General features: G+C 34.6%; 1 protein-coding gene across 5 annotated transcripts in view; it reads left to right on the plus strand.

Moving 5' to 3' along the window:
- Positions 1–20813, plus strand: part of FUT8 (fucosyltransferase 8) — a 105877-nt gene that overhangs the window by 61919 nt on the left and 23145 nt on the right. For all 5 annotated transcript variants that reach the window (XM_048306133.1, XM_048306137.1, XM_048306134.1 and 2 more), the window contains 2 exons: positions 5174–5288; positions 11349–11586. In XM_048306133.1, coding sequence (XP_048162090.1) covers positions 5174–5288; positions 11349–11586 — 353 coding nt within the window. The remainder of the gene's footprint in view (positions 1–5173; positions 5289–11348; positions 11587–20813) is intronic.

Here is a 20813-nt window from a genome sequence, read left to right on the forward strand (position 1 = left end):
ATGGATTCTTATATACCTTTTAAACTATCTGCTAAAAACTGGGGCAAGTAGTCTAATACCAGACTTTCTCACATCTGTCATGGTAACAGAATCACTCGTGTGCATATGATTCCTCTGTTTATGAAGCCAGGATGAGGCAGTCACCACAGTGAAACCTTGAATAATGTTGTGTGTGTTTGATGCCAGAAGGTTTTTATGTTGCTGTCTCCCAGGACGAGTCCTTTTCCTTAGTCCTCTTCTTCCTACACCAATGATTATTAACTCATTAAGTCCTATTTGCAAGTTTCTGCATTTCTGATACCCTTATGTTCACATCTCTCAATACTTCAGGGTGAGGTGAAACCCATTCTAGAGATGCATGACTCCTTTGCATTGGATTAGAAAACTTTGCCCTATAGATCTCTGGAAGTTATGAGATGACTTCCACTGTGGTACTGAAAGAAGTTTGTACATGATGCAAGCAATCACAACTGCTCTTTTTTTTTCCTCTGATAATTTTTGTATTGACTACAAGTATTCTTTCAGTTGTCACAGTGGTTATTAAATCCAGAGTAATCTGAAGTCTGTTTAGTCTTAGTAATAGATCTGTGTAGACCTTCCTTGTCTGGTGAGGTCCTCAAAAAAGACTTAAGTCATTTAAACTAAAGTCAAATAGCCAGCAACTAGGTTTTATTAAACTGAAATCTAGGCAATCTATTTACAGTGTAGAAGTTCAAAGGAATTGCATAAGAAAAAAACGATACGAAAATGTTTCTACAATATTCAGTGTGTGTTCCTGGTGCATTTGCAATGTTGCCTTCAAGCAATACAATTATCTTGTGTTGCCGAATGCACTTCTTGGTTGCCTCTAGTCTTGAGGAAGCTTTTTCCTGCACCTTTGAGGTCAAGCTATCTCATTATTTCACTTTGATCTTTCAGTATTGTGTGAACTCTAGGAAAATTCCCAGTTCCTTGTGTACCCATCCTTTAGCATGGGATGCACTGCTGTCTCTGGGGTGTTCTTTTCCCTTACAATGCAGAGTAGCTCCCCAGGAATGGACTGGTCTCATCTTCCCTCTGCTGTCCATCTGGTCACTTCTGAAAGGAACATAGCATATTCGAAATGAGCAAATCAGATGTTCTCATTCACTCTGAGAAGCACAGGTTTTTGGTGGTTGCTTTGTTTGACTCAGTTTGTTTGGCTTGTTTTTTTTGTTGTTGTTTGTTTTTTTCTTATTGCCTGTTTTGTTTGTTGGTTTGGTTTGGGTTTTTTAAGTGCACATGCACTTGCTGAATTTTTTTAAAGGGATTAAACATGTTGCCAAATGCCCTTTTGTTGACAGTGCTGTCTTAAAAAGTTTTATTTTCTTTAAATGGAACACTGCAAGAGTAGCTGGTATTACTTATTTTTATATATATACACAAATAGATAGACATAAAGATATCTCAGAAATTTTAATGTATTTTATAATCTAGTGTTTGGATTAGAAAGATTAATGTTAATTATAAGTAGTTAAAGGAGTTTTTCGTGCCGTCCTTAGGTGGGAAAGCAAATAAAGAGGTGGGTAGTGATCGAATGATGAGATAGCTATGTAAGGAAAGAGGCTAATATTTATTTTGTTTTGTTTATGAGGAAAGCCTACTGTGTCATAGATTAAGATTTGCATTCTAACAGATTATAAACTTTCTTCCTGTGGTTCTGGACCAGTAGTATTAGAGTTCTTTGTTAATCTTGATATTAAGCAAATTGTTTACTCCTAATATGATAGTGCTTTTTGTTAGATGTCTTCATCACTGTTTGTTGGCTATGCCCTAGGAGCTGTGTGGATTTTCTCTACACAAGTGCTGGTCTTGCATCTGTTTTTGTGAAGTATTTCTCTACTGATTCTGTTTGAGAAACAACGTTGCCCAGCACAGAGTTTCTTGAGAATTACATAATTGTATTCTTGTAGTTGCTATAGGGAAGAGGGCTGTTGAGAGTAAATTCATCTAAACACTGGAAAGATTATTTGATATTGAGTTATTAAAAAAGAGCAGATTAATCCTCTAGTTGTCATGGTTGTTCCCTGTGTTGACAAAAGTTGTTTGCAAGGTGGCTGTTACTGAGTTAGTTTCATTCCTTCTCCCGGGGAATAGCTGTCATCAGGGATTTTGTGGTAACTGGTCAATATTTGATGCAGTTTTTGGACAGATTTTCACACTCTTTCCTTTGAAGTAAAAATTTTTCTTTGAGTTTTTATTTGTGGATGTAATATTCTTAGGAGGTTTAAATGTGATTTTGTCATATGATTGGAATAAATGTCTAGACCAGTAGTTAAAGATGACCACCCTTCCCTCTTTATTTTGGCAATCAAATACAGGTGAAATACATAGCCAGATTTTTTCCTCCATTCTGCTTTCCAGGAGCAAAACGCTTTTAAGTGCAGCTCCATGATTTATTTTATGATATGAAGCAACAACAGCAGCAAGTTGATATTGTTGGTTAGTAACCCAGTGAAAGACCAAGTCTGACTTAGTAGACATCTGCAGTGCCACTGTTGGAAGTTTCCTGCCATTTTACTACCTTCAATAGCCTCTAATAGTGCTGTGCAGACTCATCCTTTGTCTGCACTTAGCTGTCTTGGGCTCATGGATCACTGCTCCATGTGCTTTTAACTCTCTGCATGGCAAATGACCCTGGTCTTAGGTATTTGTGTCTCTTCTAAATCTGTATTAATAAGCCATCCCAGTGATTTGTCACACTCGAAAAACCCTAGCAGATGTAAAGCTAAAAAATGCACATTTCTGAGCCATAACAATCAAAGAAAGAAGTTGTCTGTGACTGTGTCTTAAAATAGCACTACCTTATAGTAATTTCTGTGTGGTAACACCTGTGAATTTTTCACTTCCTGGTATACTTCAGAGTTTTATGATCTTTTTTTTAAAGAAGATCATGGATACTGTCTGAAAACTCTTTCATGAATTCATTACATTTCCTGCAAATCATTTGATGCTCTTTATGGCTTCTACTGAGCAAAGCTGCCTTTACCTAAAGTGGTGAGTCATTGAGGCTGTGTAAGGACAATCTCACCATTTCTCTTACCTCAAAAATTATCAAAGTAATTATATTTCATCCATAAGGCTGATTATTAAATCTAAGCTACTGCCTTTTCTTTGTCATGGTCACCATGGCCAAGAATATAAAAAAATAAAATTTAGGCAACACTTTTTTTCTGTAGAAATAGGAAAAATTGCTTAAGAGCTGACAGAAAAAATTTTTTATTTTTTTTTTTTTAATTGGTAAACTTCTTATTTTCAGTTATTTTTGTCTATATTTAATGGAAATATATTTCTGTAAAGTATAGAGAGTTTACACTGAATACTTACATCACAAGTACAGAACAGACTTTTTTAAGGCTAGTGAAAGAGCATTTGAAAATGGTTTAAAATGTGGCTGGGTGGTTGCACAGCTGCTTTTAATGATAGAGAATTTTTTTTCTTTTTTGCTGTTTAAACCTTAACTTCGTATTTTTTCTTTAAACACCCAACATGGTTACATCCTGATTGGGAAGAAAAATATATTTAAACTCCCAAGAAAATACATGTTGGTGGTTTTTTTTTTTAGTATGCCTGCTAGCCTAAATGCTCTCTATAAAGTAGAAAACTGTCTTAAAAGGAACAGGCTCTTTATCTGTTCAGTTATCTGTATATATTCCATTGTATTAGAACTACTCCATCATTAATTCTGTTCTAATTCTCTTTAAACTGTGTGTGCATGTTACTTGGAGTATTATGTGTCTTTGAGAGTTACTGATTTAAAACTAGTTACCCGGTGATGCTTTAAATTAATTTTTATGCAAAGCCGGAATAGGGTGTTTCAAGCTCAATTACCTTGTAAAAGAAAATCCAGTTTATATAGTTTGAGATTAGAATGTAGATAAGGTTCTTCCAGTTGATTGACAGAAGGTGAGGATTACTGCTGCTGAATAATTTGGGTAAAATATTTAATACAACAATACTAGGTATTATAGTTAGTGTCTCTGCTGCCCTGTACAAAAGCATGGGAATGAAGACTAGAATGAGTGTATGAGAATAAAAACTACAGATCCATAAATCCAGTTATTAAATTAGCAAGAGAAGCTTGTCTGGTAAATCTGCTGATAAAGATAGGTCTGCCCTAATTTGATTTAACTGAATGTTTACTGCTTAAATACTGTGTCATTGGAAATAGTTACCTAGTAGGGATATGCAGCCTGCTCCTCTCACTTAGGTACAAGGGGTAGCCTTGGCTAACTAGGCTTGTGCTTCCAGTGCAAACAAGTGCTGCCAACAGCTTGACAAGACCACTTCAAATATTGTTAGGAAATGTATTTTTCTCAACCCTCACACTGTTTTTTGGTCACCTCCCAAATTTCTCCGCCTTTATTCTGTTGCTTCTCTTTCTAGATCAAACTTGTGGTTTATCAAGAATTTCAGGCAATAAACTGCAACATCTGAAGTTCAGATGAAAGTATTAAGAAAAATGGTTCAAACTTAGAACTTTAGTACTGTTATGGAGAAATGTTTAGCAATATGAAATATTCTCAAGCTATGAAACCAACTTTGAAATGCCTTGTTCTGAATTGGGCCACCTTTTACTTTTAGAATAACCATTTTTATAAGCCCTTTGAACAGTTTTTCTCTAGTTTTGTATTTCTTCCCAAAAGCCACAGAGATTTAAAAAATGTCTTTTCCAGGGTGGTACTGTTTGGACAAAATCAAATTAGTAATTTTGACTAATCCGCAAATTTTAACAAGTAAGTGTCACATAACATTTTTCTTTTCATGATGATGAGTTCTTTATCGTCTTATTTGGCCAATGAAATGTTACAGCTCTAAGAAGAGAATCTCTAGTGTATTAGATAATCTCAATTTAGTATTTGATAGCTCCTCAAAATTCATGTTTTGTAGTATAGACTTGCATGGCCATGAGTCTGTTTAGAATTTTTAGTTTTTAATTGCTAATTGGTCTGGAACCAATCTTCATCATTTGTTAGATGAAGAACACAGTCTTGGCTGCTGTTTGGCTTGTGCAGTATGAGGTAGCATGAAGAAACTGGTTTTGAGGCTACAATTGAAATATCTCTTTAATGTGTCTTTGATTTCATTCAATCCTCTAATTTAGTAATGTTGTTTCCCAGTTTTTAAGATTGTTGTTTCCCACTGTTGTTTATAGGTCAATAATGACCGACTTGTACTACCTCAGTCAAACAGATGGAGCTGGAGATTGGCGAGAAAAAGAGGCCAAAGACCTAACAGATTTGGTACAGAGGAGAATAACTTATTTACAGGTAAGAGGATAGAGCTTTTGATGCAAAGTAAACATTTTTCTCTTCTTATATACAGAGCACTTAGCTAAAACCTTGCAATAGAATAATTACATGACAGTTTAAAGTGAATGTTGGTATATGAATGACTGATGTAGAAAGGAAATTATTACCTTTGTTTCAAACAGTATTATATATGTAAATGGAAGGTAATATTTTAAGGAAGTCTTTGGGGTTTGGATTTTTGTCGTTGGTTATTTTGGTTTATTTCTTTCTTTGGTTTTGGTTTTGTTTTTTTTTTTTTTTGGATTTGTGGTTTTTACTGGGCTGTACTTCCCTGTTTGAATTTTTTGTTTTATTGTAAAAGATAATTGTCTGGTTGACTTTTTTTTTTATTCTTTAGAATATCAAAATGCATAAATATATTTGCATTGTTTTAAAAATAAAAATATAAAAGTAGTTGTATCAAACTTCTGAACTAGCAGCCCATTTCTAAATAAGCAAAATTGAAGGGCTTGTAGAGTGTATTGTCTAGTCCTAGATTGTTTCAAAAGATGTTTGAGACTTCTCTAGATGCTCATATTTTTGAGTGTATAAGGCCTTTTTAATATATGTGCTTGTGTGTGTGTATAAAATTTAAATAAAACTTGATCTGAAGGTGTTGGGGCTTTTTTTCATGACTGAATGCATGCAGCTATTTGTGCAGTGATCAAAAAGACATTTAATGTAGTCTGTTTTATTTGTACTTGGTTTACTTTCTGTGGTATGTATGCAGCTGTTTTGAATGGTCACTCCTAATGTGTGATCCTTTTCTCTTGTGTAAATAGCTGAATTTGTTTCTCAGATTTTCATTATTTCACAGTTCAGCTGTTGGAACCTTCTCTTCTATGACCAAGCTATGTATTTGTTGCTTGTTAAATAAAAAAAGACACCCTTCTGAGAAAAAAAATATCTCTCTGAATTGTGCAGGAGTCATCACTTTATTGTATTTCTTCAACTCCTTTCTGAGAACTGTTCCTTATTTTTTCATTTGGATGTCACTGTTTGACAGTAGTGTGCTGTAAGTGCTTTTCATGCTGATAAATACAGCCTTTCTCTACCTTTCCCTCCTCTTTCATGATCCATTTGTTGTCTTATTTAGTAATATAACTGTGCAAGTCCTCAAAAAGAGCACAAAGTTATTTGCTTTAACAAATATGCACCACTGTAAAGCAGTCAAATGGTTCAAAATCACAGAGATATATATATACACCTCTATTAATAATAAAACTGTATTAAAAAATAAGATAAAATAAAAAATTCAACAACCCTTGCCCCTCAAGTCAATGCCAAAAAGAATTATATGGGAAATACTTGTAATTTTTTTTTTCAGTTAAGTATGAAAGTACTGTATAGCATTTTTCTGGTGCATGTTGAACAGGGAAGCTGCATTATTTTGGGACATCTCTCTGGCAAGTCATTTAGCTGAATGATTGTGAATAGTGATGACTGCTACTTCATTTGGATGACATTACCATAAATTTGATTTAATGAGGCTACATATAACTAGTTCCCTGTAGTTAGAGCAACATTTAAAAAGCTAAGAGCTTATATTTAAGGAAAAGGCGTTTTTTTCAGAGATGATTTTTATCAAACAGTTGAAGAGAATGTGCAAGAGAAGTCAGATAAGAGCACCTGTAGTACTGTCATCAAGTGAGTAAATGATTATGAAGGCAGCAGTTTTCTGTCCCTTCTCTTTTGTGCTTATTTTTGTTCTGTTTATTTTAGGAAGTTTGTGATTCATTCAGCATGCAGTCTCGCAATAGCAGAGTATTTTTGCCTCTGATTTAAAAAAAATCCAAAACTTTTTGTTCAGCTTTGAAGGTTAAAAATATAATTAGGTGAGAAAGGTTACTAATTGCTCAAAAATACATCAATTATACTAGTTATATTCATACTATTTAGTTGGGGCTTTTTATGTAGGCAAAGAAAAGAAAGTTGGTCACAAGACTTTTTTCTGAGCTTTTTGGGTTTGGCAGTAATTTTGGTGATTTAATGTGTCACTTAGAATTTTCTATATTAAATCTTCTCCCTCACATTAAAATTACTGATACATATTTTTAATGAAAGTGCTCATGCTAAAATGACAACAACAGTAAAAAAGGCTCTGGGCACTTGGCATACATGCAAAGGGTGCACCCCTCACAACTGTGAGTCTTGAAAAGTTTAAACTTGTATGCTTTACTCAATCAAATCAAATATATGATATATTTTTAGTATAATAACCACTTAAGAAAGTGTGATCACTGCTGATGTCTGTGTGAAGTTTTCTCTAGGATTTCTGCATCGTGGATTGAGGAGCACCATGTGTTTAGTCCATCTGCATGCTGGGATGTTTTACTCAAGCTGAAGCTTGTGTGTTGTAGCAGGGTAGGTGCAAACCAGAGGAGTTAACATTAGAGGAAGGTTTGAGATCTCTGTCTCTCAAATTGAATACCTACTATTTCTGACTAGGGAAGAAAGAACATTTTCTTTCAGCAGCTGGAAGAAACTTAAGGTGGTTTGGTTGGTTGGGTTGGTTTTTTTTTTTTTTTTTTGCCTTTGGAGTTTTTCTCCTTCCAGAGTCTTGAGGGGAGCTGATATGAAAAGGAATGATTACAAATGACATCATAAAAGAAGGGGAGTAGAAGATGGTGTGAATTACATTTGCGATAATTAGGATGGGAAACACCCTTCCTTGACATCATTCTCTAAAAAAATGGAATTTTCCAAAGATTTTGGGTGGGACTGTCTTCTCCAGCAGACTGTGTAGCATCAAAGAACAAAATACTTATTGAAAATATAAAAAAAGAACAACTTTGTTAATAAGCATCATACTGTGTTTATGAGGTTACTTAGTAAACTGTGGCAGACTGCTTTCCCACTCCACTCTAATCTGTTGTGATTCATTGGATTAAGTACATTTCTCTGAACTGTTTTAAATTCAGAAACAACACAGTCATTTCTCCTATAGTAAAATGCATTTTAAGGAGCAGAGTTTACTTTTGCCAGTTTGTCATGTGTTTTGATGTTTGGCTACACACTTGGAAGCACTGGAAGATGGAGAGGCTTTGAAGCAGCCCTTGGGAGATCATTCCCATCTGAGTCTACTTTCTGTGAATAGGCCAACCAAGAGCCCTGGAAGAAGAATACAGTGGAAACCCTGAATTTTGTGAGAACAACAATGTATACCCATGTTCTTTGTGATGAAAGACCATTAAATCTGTCTTGCCAGTTGCAAAAGTTCTCTTTTATATTAGAAGGCATTCTCTTCCATAGAAATGTATAATTATAACCATTTTACTATTCTGAAAATTTGTTACTGTTTTCAGTTGCATTGTTCATAGAAGTAATTCTGAGAAAGATAAAAGGTGTAAACTTTGTCATGGCTTGATAATCTAATCTTCATATTGAAGTATGTTTTGTGTGGTTGGTCAGCTGTCGGTTTTTTGTTTGTTTGGGATTTTGTTTTTTTTGGTATTTGTTTTTAATGCAGTTGTATGGCTGTTACGTTGCAGGGCTTGAGATTCCTGGATGTCCCTTATATCCCTCTCTTGATTATGTAGATCATTAAATTGGAGATAGGAGTGTGTGATGAGCAGTGTCGTTAGAGTTGAGAACAGAGTGTACTGCTCATTCGAATCAGGGATTTACAGTCCTTTTCTGTGTCTTTGTGCCAGGAGGAAAACTCTTCTGTCAGTCTTCATTGATTTTGAAATTGACTGGTTTTTTTATCAGCTCAATACTTCTACTGGTTCCTTTGGTTGGCAGTTTTGGTTATGAACACCCAAGCTATTCTGATGCTTGAAATGTAACTTTTCTTCCTTATCAATGGTTAATATGTCCACCTTTTTCCAGAAACATCCGTTGAAACTGCAATATATCCATGTATCTCTACTTCCCTTTTTCTTTTTAAATTCTCAGTATATAATTGAAGCTCAAGTACTGTTTTGTCTTTTTGCTACTTGAATATAGCAATTTGAAAAAAACCACAATCATAAAGAAATTAGTTAACTAGCTTACTTTTTAAGTCACAAACTAATACTAAGATATATATAGTTTTTAGTTAAGTCTTCAAATAATGTTAAAACCCAAGTAAGTGCATAATATTAACATGGGTAAGCAGTCACACTATCAAATTATATTTCATTATGTGATTACTACTTGATTTCCATAATATTGTTCATAAGCTGTTGTATGAAGCTTGCATTTGCATGAAAGAAAGTTAGAAAGGCGCACCTTGACAATACTTCAAATATGCCATCGATTAAGTGCTTTCATTTTAGAGGACACAGGCATTTGGAGGTAATGGCAAATGTAGAAAGCATTATATTGTCTATGGGCATTTCCTAAAAATTCACAGAGATTATCCCTTTCAATGAAAATAGTGTTGTGGCTTTACCCAGGCTGGCAACTGAGTACCCCCCCAAACACTCATTCCTCTTCTTCCCTGGTGCAACAGGGAGGAGAATCAATGGGAAAAAACCTCTAAACAAACAAAAAAAACCCACAAAGAAACCCCATTGTGGGTTGAGATAAGAGCAGCTTAATAACTGAAACCAAGCAAAATATGATAATACTAATGACAGTTGTAATAATAAAAATATAATGCTGCTGAAAATAATGATATGAGGAGGTATTTTTTCATGGAGTTCTTTCTGTGTGGACTTGTACAGAATACTAGAAAGGCCCTCTTTCTCTTCTGAAAGACTGTGGGAAATACATTTGTTGTAGTTTCAAAGATACTTGTTAGGTTTAGTCTCAAGTTATCCTTTAGATTTGTGATGACAAAAGTACTGGTCTGAGGAACAAAATTTGGGAATGGAAATTTTATTTAATTTATTATTTTCATACCTAGTTCGGCTTTAAATCAGGTGTATTTAAAAGGAAAAAAAAAATGCTGTAGTTGTAGCACATGTTGTAGAGTTTTGGGTTTGTTTTTGTTTTGGATGTTTTGTTATTTTCCCCCCTGCCCCACAATCTGAATTGTCATCCCCTCCTGTACACAACTGAATGCACAAATTAATTTTCTGTTAAAGTATTTTAGGACTCAGAATATTCAGATTATCTTTAAAATCACTTGAAGGAGGGATCTCAATTCTCCAGACAGGGATCACTGTTTTTTAAAAGATTTCATTTGATTGTGGCAAATTTACAGAAAATTTTATTTAAGGTTGTTTAGATGTGAAAGAAACAGAATTTATATTGATGCTCAAATATCAGTATTTTCACAACTTATCTGAAACTTTCATCATAGAGATTTTATGGAAGACCTTTCTGGAATTTAGAAGTATGTCTACAGCCATGCAAGTATGAATGTGTACAAAAAATTACTATATTTTATGTAAAGAAAAACTTCTCTTGATTGTGTTGTTGTGTTGTCCACATACCTGAGAATATTTATTAGTTTGTACTTTTAAACATAGCATTCATATAATGTGGGCATTTGCCTCCTGTCTTGTGGTTTCTTGGTTTGTGGAAGTGAAATACATTATTTTATGGAGAGTGTATGCAGATTAAAATTCTGTCCTTTATCAGCCTGCTCAGGTATGTGTTTTACATTCTGTATTTACTGTGTGGTCAGCTAGCCTGGGAGGCAGTCCCTTAATAAACATTTGTTTTATTCTGTACCATGTAGACAGGTGGAGATTTTCTTTTATTGGATGACATGTGTGCTTATTGAAACAGAACTAACAAACTTGAAAAAATGCCAAAGGAAAAAGCATTCCAACACTGAGAATCATGTTGATGAAATGCTGATGAAATGTGAACTTGGAGTCCAAATGTTGGCTTATTCTGACAGATTTACAAATGAGAAAGTAATTTAAAGTCTTGAATGTATTCTATTTTACATTAGGATAGTGAAGTTGTTCAATAACTGTTCATGTTCACAGTGAAGAATTCACATAAAATTTTCATGGAGCTGAAGCTTACTCATCCATTTTAATAGGAGATGTATTATAGCAGGATGGCTTCTGTGATTTATGACATTTGCCAGTTTTTCAGAGAAACGTACGCCTTTGGTGTATCTTCTCTTCAGCTTCACTTTTTCATCCATCCTTACAGAACCCGAAGGATTGCAGCAAAGCTAAGAAACTTGTGTGTAATATCAACAAAGGTTGTGGCTATGGCTGCCAGCTGCACCATGTGGTCTATTGCTTCATGATCGCGTACGGCACCCAGCGCACGCTCATCCTGGAGTCGCAGAACTGGCGCTACGCGACCGGCGGCTGGGAGACCGTGTTCCGGCCCGTCAGCGAGACCTGCACTGACAGAGCAGGCTCCACCACTGGCCACTGGTCAGGTAAGGCCGAAGCACTCACATCATTTCTCCTTGCTTTTCTGCAGCTTCGTTCATGTAGGATTATTTTGTTGTCTCTTTCATGTTGTGTGGAGCATGGTAACTATGACTACAGTTGTGTATGCAAGCATCTTTTATATCTTATTTGCCCATTGTATTGAAAATAAAATTCCTTGATAAGATAGCTCTGCATTGGCAGAGTTTTTTAATACGAAAGTTTTGTATTTGAGATTTAAATTATAATTTTTCAGCAGGCTGCTTCTGTGTTCTCTGCCAGATATTAATCTAATTTTCATGGGGAGAGAGTATTAAATAGAGGCTGTTGTTAATAAACTTTTTTAAAAAGCAGGGATGTTTCCAATATTAAGCAATAGAAATATAAAAGAAATGGTATCCAATAGTCATTCCCACCCCAGTAAAATAAAGAACTAGTTGATACAATTCCTCATGCAAGCTTAACAGATACAAAATTCATGTTGTAAAAACAATGGCAATGTTAAATACGAATTTTATTTGTACATCAGCAAGGTGGTCCATTCTTATATCATGCTGAACAATTTGCCTAGAGTAAGTAGATGGACACTGAGGTTTGGAGGATCAGATAGGTTTGTTTTTGTCAAAGTAAACGGCATTTGTTTTAAATGACATCTTCCTCCGTGTGATTGATAGTCAAAACATATCAACATCTTCAGTCTTTTCACTAGGACACTGCGTATCCAGTGCATATGGAATCTTAAAGTAACTACTAAAAAGTTTTGCAGGTCTGAAATTAACTTAATCAGGGTTACAAAATCCAGTTTACAGATTGCATGTAAGCTTGTGTGTTTACACATTGAAACAGCATTTGCACATTGAAATAGCATCTGTTCTTCAAAGCTTCAAGATGCTACAAAACTTAGCTTTGAGAATTCTAGTGGGGTTTGTGAATGAGATTTTTTTTGCAAAAAATGTTTCTTAGAAATGTTTGGATGTTTTATAAAAACAACTATAAATGGAAAATGGATATTGAGAACTCCAGATGAAGTTTTATTCATGTTTGGCAAAGTTAGTAAGTGAAACGACCATCTGGACATGGTTCTCACCAGGCTCCTCTACGTGACTCCAGAATTTAGATGCAGACAGTTTTGTGAGCAACTTTTTAGGACAGTAATCTGGAAAACAGTGTTCTGGAGTACTCATGCACACATGGCTTCAAAAGAATATATACTTCCATGAAAACCTGCTTAAATAGATGATGATTTCCTGCAATACAGGCTCTTGCTGGTGAAAGTACAAATAATGCTTCATTTTGGCTCCCTACAGTTTGGGTTCTTTTTTTTTTTTTTTTCCTTTTTTTTTTTTTCCCTCTCTTTTCTATTAGTTTCTAGATCAGGATGAACAGTTTGAAGGCTGAGCACGAAATACCCTGATGCCATCAATTATGTTTTAAATAATGAATGCCACTAATTTGAGTTTTGATATTCTAGAGCTAGCAGACATTGAGCTATGAAAGACAATCTCTGTAGTTAGCCTGTCGGCCAGCCACACATGCTGTAAACTGTGTTAAATTCTGATCCTGTGCAATGGCTTGGCCCGTGAGGATGCATGATACTGACAGGCGATCTCTTTACCAGCCTCAGTGTGGCTTCAGTAGGAATCTTCACTGGATGCTTAATTGCTGGTAAATTTTAAAGACACTGTATCTTACTGAAGATTTCTGTGTGCTTTTTATGCCTCCCTAAATGTATATAGATTTTTATTTACTTGTGTATCTATTTATCTATTCCCTGTTTTTACAAGGACAATTAAGTCTGAAATACTTAACTCTGGTTAGAGCAGTTTGTTTGCAAAACCACACCTTTAATTTTTTTTTTCTCTACAAATTCTGAAATCTGCATGGGATTTCCTAGATTTTCAAAATAAATGTATTAAAACGCATTGACATTTATCAATTTTCATTTTTCATAAATAAAACATTTCTCCTATGTACTGTAGGGATTTTTCATTATTTTTTAAAATTATGTTTCAAAAATATTCATACAAGTGAATAATTATAGCAAGTGTTCAATGTAAATTATAGAAATAGGCCAACAAGTCAGAAAAGTATATCATTTAAGACATGCTTTCATGTAATTTGCAGACCTGCATAGATGGTAAGTTAGTAAAGCGTACTTCATGACAAAATTGTTTAAATTTGTACATATATCTTTCTTCTTTTTAATTAAATTGCCTCTGCTTGACACCTTTTAGTTTTATTAGCAGCACAAAATTTTGAATTTTCTGAACTTTATCTTCAGTGAAACAATTTAGATAGTAGAACCTTCTACAAAAAATTAAGAGGCTTATATAAGCTGAGAATACATACAGTTTTGGAATTTTCTTTGTCCAATCCTCTCCTAACTAGGTATAAAAGCTAAGGGGTTTTTTTGAATTTGAGAACTAGAGTGAATTTTAATGGACAAGCTGATATTTGTCTGATAGCAGAAGATTAGTAAGACGTGTTACCGTCTGTGAAGAACTAGGGGGCATCTCAGCCCACGTCATGTTTTGCACGTGTTCTTTGTGTTTGACATGGTAGTTCTGTAATCAAGTTCAGCTTTTCTGGCTTAAACGTATTAAAATAATTGAGAATTCTATTGGAGATTTGTGTAAATACAGCAGTTATTTTACACTGTGGCATAAGGTTTCTTTGTCCTTTTTTTCACTCATACTGTCATTCCAGAGAAAAAATCTTAAGAGATGCTCTTTTTAGTTCTAAAATTATATCTTGCCTGTAATTGCATCTTTCTTGTAGTTCAGTATTTCCTTTGATATCTATGGTCAAACTGTTTTTGAACAATTTAGGTAGGAATTTTTATAAGAAGCATGGATGATTTCCTAGCAATAAGAGCCAAAATAGAGAGAACTTGTGAAGACTTACTTATCATGAAATTTTTGATGAATTTTCTTTAAATTAATTAGTTAGCCAGGTCATAATGTTCTGTTATCATTGCTGCATGCTAACATGGAGTCTCTCTTCTTATAATTTTTTACTTGCTGATTTATGATGTTATGGTGGCATTCCCCAATAATAAATTGAAAGAGGACTATAAAATAACAAGACAAAAAAAATCATAGAATAAATAGGAAAGAAAACAGATTAATGGGGAGGACAGATTAATGTACTATAAGAAGTCTTATGTGCATTTCATGCTGGAGAATGAAGGGATGTGGTGGTAAAGAAGGCATCTACATGCTTTAAATAACAGTATGTGCTCCTTCCCATAAGGCCTAAAAACCAGGAAGATGAAAGATAACTTGAAAAAGGAAACCTGAAACGATGTTTCCTACAATTATCCTTGAATATTGATTTTGCTGCCTCTAACTATGGTTTGATGAATTAATGCTTTGAGGAAGGGATACCCAGAGGGGAGAAAATGGCAGAGCTCTTCATTTGTTGGTAGTGCCAGCTTCTAAGTATTAATTGAACTACAATCTTAAAATATGAATTAACTAATATGTTTATATGTATAATTCAAGAACGAGGATACTGTGGGTACACAAAATGAATGTTTAATTTATTAAAGCCTATCTGGCAACAGTAATCAAAAGGACTAAATAAAAATTGCAAAATCAAACCATGAAAACTTTCACAGAATTAATTGCAATAAATTAAAAAGTTTCACTCCATGAACTAGATATTCCTTGACAATAGTTTTTTTTATGTAAATCAGCTGAATATTTAGGTTTGGGCTAAAAAAACCCTTTAACTTGTGTACAATTGCATGAATTATGTTTTGCTCCCATGTCTCAAACTTATTTATAAAATCTTGCAGAAAAAATGGATTAATTTCTACTTCTAATTCTTAATTTTGTTTTTATACAGTGACTTTCATTATTTACATTTTAATTCAAACAAGTTCCATTTCTGTGAAGCAAGCTGGAGAACGGTGATTTGAGAGAACAGAGTGCAGCAGCAACCTCTGTATTTTCCATTTTTTTCAATTGTGTTAATCTTGAAATCAAGCTCTTGATACTGTGTAGAGTTTTTGTCCTCAAGGTGCCTTGTCAGATACTCTATGTAAAAGACATTTGTCTGTGTAAACACATAAATATATTTAGGAAGTGGTAACTCTTAAAAGGACCTTGGAATTCTAATGAGGTAGGTCTGAGTTTTCAGAGCAGCGCAGTAGCTTAAGAGAGCAAAGTGTTCCTTATTCATGTCTAAGTGGAGGGTTATTGAATAATAGCAAGAAGTTATTTCCACCTTGCAGAGCAAAGACAGGCTGCAGGACACTGTCTGCTTCTGTTATCAGGCCTTCAAAATGGATATTGATAAATATGAAGGGCCTACACTGGTTCAAGGACATAAAAATCTGCTTTACAGTAGGAGATTCAAAACCATAATTCAATTCTAAAATAAAGCAAGTTTTAAAAGCTGGTCCTGCCACATTTTATAGGTATTTCTATATGGGAAGTATTTCTACTTTTAGACAAAGATGTGGCTGGACAATTCTGACTGGAAATGAGGTCTGCTTTTTAACAGCAACTCACTACTGCTGTTGACCCCTATTTTGGCAACTGGTCCCAAAGCAGAAAAGCAAAAAAATTGCATTATCTGAAATTGGAATAACAGGAGATGCAGTCTTTTCTTGTAACTAGCCTTATTTCTTTTGGGGTTTTTTTTAACACAGAAGAATGTTTGCCTTTGCTCCTTGAGTGGGTATGGGATTTTTTTCGTTTGTTTTGTAGTGATACTTTCAATATTGTCTTACAGCTTGTGTCACAGAGTTAACTTGTGCAGTCCCAAACCTGCAATACTAAATTAAATTAATTTGTATTTTAAGGGGGTCTTCATAAAGTACATCTCTGTGTTCTTTCACGCTATAATCAGTCAAGCCAAGTTGATCCTAATGAAGCCATTTACATAGGCTAAATGTACCACTGGTTCTCATTTAATTATATGAGGAATTACATCAAATCTATTCTTGATAAAAGAATGGTGCTCTTGGAAGTTGTTTGCCATGTCAGTGGCATTTTTTAACAGGATGGGAGATAAATGGAAAATACTTGCATTTAAATACAGCCATTGTCTGGTAGCAGAAGTTAGAATGTCTGTATTTCTTTAAAGGTCAATGTTTATATTTACATTATCTATCAAAAAATGTTCAGGAAGCGAAAACATGGGGATTGTATACATTGAGTTCTCCTTAAGTCATTGCTAATTTAGGTTAAGATTTGATGTCTGTATAAAATGCAATTGACTGCTTGATAATAGTTCCTTGCATGGGCAGGACTATAGGCAGATTAGCACACACTTTGTTCCATGAGAATTGTTTAACTGTGTTGAATTGAAGGAAGGTAACCTAAGTGTGCCCACTGAAATAGTTACTTTCCAAATAGCAGGGGCTTCTTTCCCTACGTTTCTTGATCAGGGAAAGCTGAAGCCGAAGACTTAGAAATCCAAGGAGTGCGTGGAGGTGGGGAAAAGGATTCTTGGCTTTGTTCTGTGCAGTGGTAGGAATAATCAATCACATATTTGATCACAGATCTTATGCTGTTCATACAAAATACTACACTTTGAAGCATGACTTTCCCTTTTTCCTAACAGATTGATGCTGCCCCCCCACAATGTAGTAGCAAACTAGTACTAGTAGGTTAGTGGTTAATTACAAACTTTCCTTATGAGCATTAAGTCATGGATGATAAATGACAGATTGGTAAACCAAGTTTCTATTAAAAACTGAAAAAAAGTTAAGTTTAACTGTTACCCTTTTAAGAATTGTTTAATAAGCAAAAAAAAGCTACAGATTGGCTTAATATTAAGAGTTTATTTGATTTAAGGTAGCCATTCTTTACTTGAAAGGTTATACTGCAGCATGTGCTGTAGGGAAAAATACTAGTGTGTTTTGTACCCAAATGAGAAAAATCAGGGTTTTTTTGAACATGAAGAGATGACATGAGGTAAACTAAGTATGTTAGGTCTCAAACAAACCGCAAAGTTTCAAATGTTAATCTGAGTTCTTTGTTTGGCTGCATAAATTTCAATCCAAACTGAAGCTTTCTTAGGGTTTTGGGGAATTATAACCTGCATTCAAGTTTTGAATAACTTTCTAATGTATTACACTAGGTCATTAAAATGTTCTGGTTAAGTAATAGCTAGAAAAAATAGTTACCTATTTTTAAGTGATCTTTAAGCAAGAGTAATCTGAACTGGCAGCTGTGGAGTTGAATTCAAGTCATCCAAACCCTTCCTACGTCTTGAAAAGGACTACCACAATATCCAGGTGGAGACATCCCGGAGCACTGCCAGCACTATGGGTTATGGCTCTGATTCTTGGGAATGTATCAATTGTTACAGCAGCCATTCTTTCTCTTAATGCAGGCACTCTTAATTCTTTACAGTTAGCACAAGGCTGGGCGTTTGGTTCGTTTCAGTGTAACTTCACCAAGGGTGTTTGTGTTCTTGCATTTGAGTAATGAATTAAAAAAGAACCTTAAAATGTCATCTAATTCTCAGGATATGTTTCTTGTCTAGATTTAGAATGCCATAGTGAAAAGCTGCTTGTAGGCAAATGGCTCTGAATACAGTTTTTCCATCTTGTGAAATAACTGGAAGTTATACTAAGACTTTTAAGGCAGAAATAATTTCTTGCAGTTTGTATTTTTGTTTCTCAATCTTTAGGCCTTCAGCCCACTGATTTATTTCTGGTGTTGTGAACAGATAAGAAATTTGAAAAGCTGCCTTTTTATTGCACTGATCTCCTACCCACATTTGAAGACACACATTAATTTTAATTTAACATTTAATTTAATTTAGCATTTCATATGAAACAATAAATATTTTATATTCAAAGAAAAAATATTTACTATAATACCATATTTTTGGCATTGCATGTCCATGAATGCCATTGTGCTAATGTTTTGTAGAGAAATCTTTAGAAAGTGTTTTCCTTTATCTGGTATTACATAAATCCTGTGACAAACCTCAGCAAAACTGAGGGGCTTTTTTTGCAAGTACCCTTAGCTAAAGTAGTGGTTTCAAGTTTCCAATACTGTGCAAATTAATAATAATTTATTACTGTAATAGTTACGGAGAAAACATCTATATTTCTGTGTGATTTATCTTGTTTTTTTCTTAATACCTCCATTACATTTTCCCCTATTACTGAAGATCAGAAAAATTTCCTTTTCCATTATTACAGGCTTACACTCTTGATTTTCTCCTTTCATGTTAGTAGACCATATGAAGTAGAACGCATCCTTTTTTCTTTCAGATGCACTGTTAAGGTGACGTGCCTTACTGCTATGAATTTCAAACAACATAGAAGGTTTATTCTCTCCTGTTTTATTTATGGCTAACTAAAATGTCCTTTTGTCTACACATACCTTGAGAGCTGTGTTCCATCTGGACTTGCATATGGAGGTACTTTTACTAATTCATTGAAAGATGAGTCTTCCAAGTGTTCAAATTAGAACAATACAAGATTGGGAGTTATAAACCACTACCTTGAAAAGACAGTAAATGTCTTGTCTAAACTGGGAGCACTTCTCCACTAGATGCCTGGACAGCCAGCTGCAAATATTAAGCTCCATTGTCATGACCTGTTGGAAGCTTTTAGGTCATGAGATATGAAATACTGTCTGCATGTTGTCTTCTTTTTAACATGCTTTTACATGCCTGTTGCAGGCTTGAGGGTATGTCCAGTCAGCATATGCATGCAAGAGATAAGTCCCTGAAGCTGTTGAAGGATTATTATAAAAATAAGCTATCTTCTATTACAGAAAAGATAACCATATATTCAAAGCAAGTATTTGGAACTATTTTTATAAGTATATAGTAATTAACATTAGACTGTAATAGAGAATAAGCTTTAGTGGAATTGTTGGAAATCAAATCCAAATTTGCTTTTTTATCAATATAGATGTAATGATCTTTTTTATGTTTTCCTGAGTTATTTCAACTATCCTTACATATTACTTTTAAAACATCAATTCTGTTTACTGTTTACATGAATAACTAGACCAGGATAACGTGGCAAAACCCTTTGCATTTATGAAAGTATATTTGCCTTTGCAAATACATTTTGAGATATTTTCTGGCAGCTAGGGAATTGGAGCTCCTTTTTAACACGTACACTTTTCATATTGGCTGTTTAGATGAAATGGGGCATTGTTCAAAAGCAGTTTGAATATATCAAGATAAAAGGAAAAATAAATTGCTAGTACACTTCTTGATTTCTACGTAGTTTGATGCTCTCCTGACTATTCTATGAAGTTGATTTGCACAGTCTGTTCATCTGTAAACTCTCCAGCTGACACACTGGCTATCCAAACAATTGAGGAAGGGAAAAATCTTTACTTTATAATGTTCTTTCCAAGTGATGTGACAATTGCCACAAAAAGCTTCTAGGAAGTGATGAGAAGTTTTTGGTAGAGTGAAACAGAAATACAGGTCTTTATAATGCAGCTCACCTGAGCTGCTGTAAAGGGAATGGAGGCTCTAAAGGCACCAGTAGGTGCTACTGCTTTAGTTTTGTTAGAGACAGAGCTATTGCAAATGCAGAAATTGTTACACTCAGTTCAGGCCTCCATCAGGTCAAAAGGGAAAACATTCACTGGAATCTCATCACTTTTTAGGACAGTAAGTGTTCATCTTTACACTATGGTTTAGATGATGGGGAGGATTATCACAGAACTGGAATAACATGGGAAAATAAATACAATTGCAAGATTGTCACTTGTCTTACAAAGACATGTTGGTAGTTCAGTAGCTCTGGAAGTTAGAGTTTTTGCAGGAGGAGAAAGAAGACTACCATTAAAGTTTTACTTTTTAGGAGGGAGATGATAAAATAATATCTTCACAGATTTATTTTAGACAAGTTTCTTGTGAGAGCAAAAGTTTTGTCGTTGTGCTTTACCTTTCTATCTGCTCTTGTTCTTTTTAAGCCTAACTTAGTTTAAGTTCTGAATATTGGATGAATTTTGGCCAAATGTGACTAAAATAAATAGGTCTTGTTAAGGCCTCTCAAAGGTCCTTAAAGTAGATAGACTCTGTGTGTGTACAGAGCCACTGAAGTCAACATTCAGGCCTGTGAGGAAGTGAGAGGCAATGACTGATCACAGATGCCACTTTTCAACATGCAAACAGTACCCAGAGAGGTAAGAGACATGAGAGCAAGTGAGGGTAGTTGCAAGAGTTGTGCAGAAGAGGAAAGGAAAGAATGCAGGAAAAAAGCCTTGGAAGTGCTGGATTGAGAAGAGTAATGAAA

This window comes from Corvus hawaiiensis, chromosome 6, assembly GCF_020740725.1.
Source record: "Corvus hawaiiensis isolate bCorHaw1 chromosome 6, bCorHaw1.pri.cur, whole genome shotgun sequence".
In the NCBI taxonomy this organism is placed as follows: Eukaryota; Metazoa; Chordata; class Aves; order Passeriformes; family Corvidae; genus Corvus; species Corvus hawaiiensis.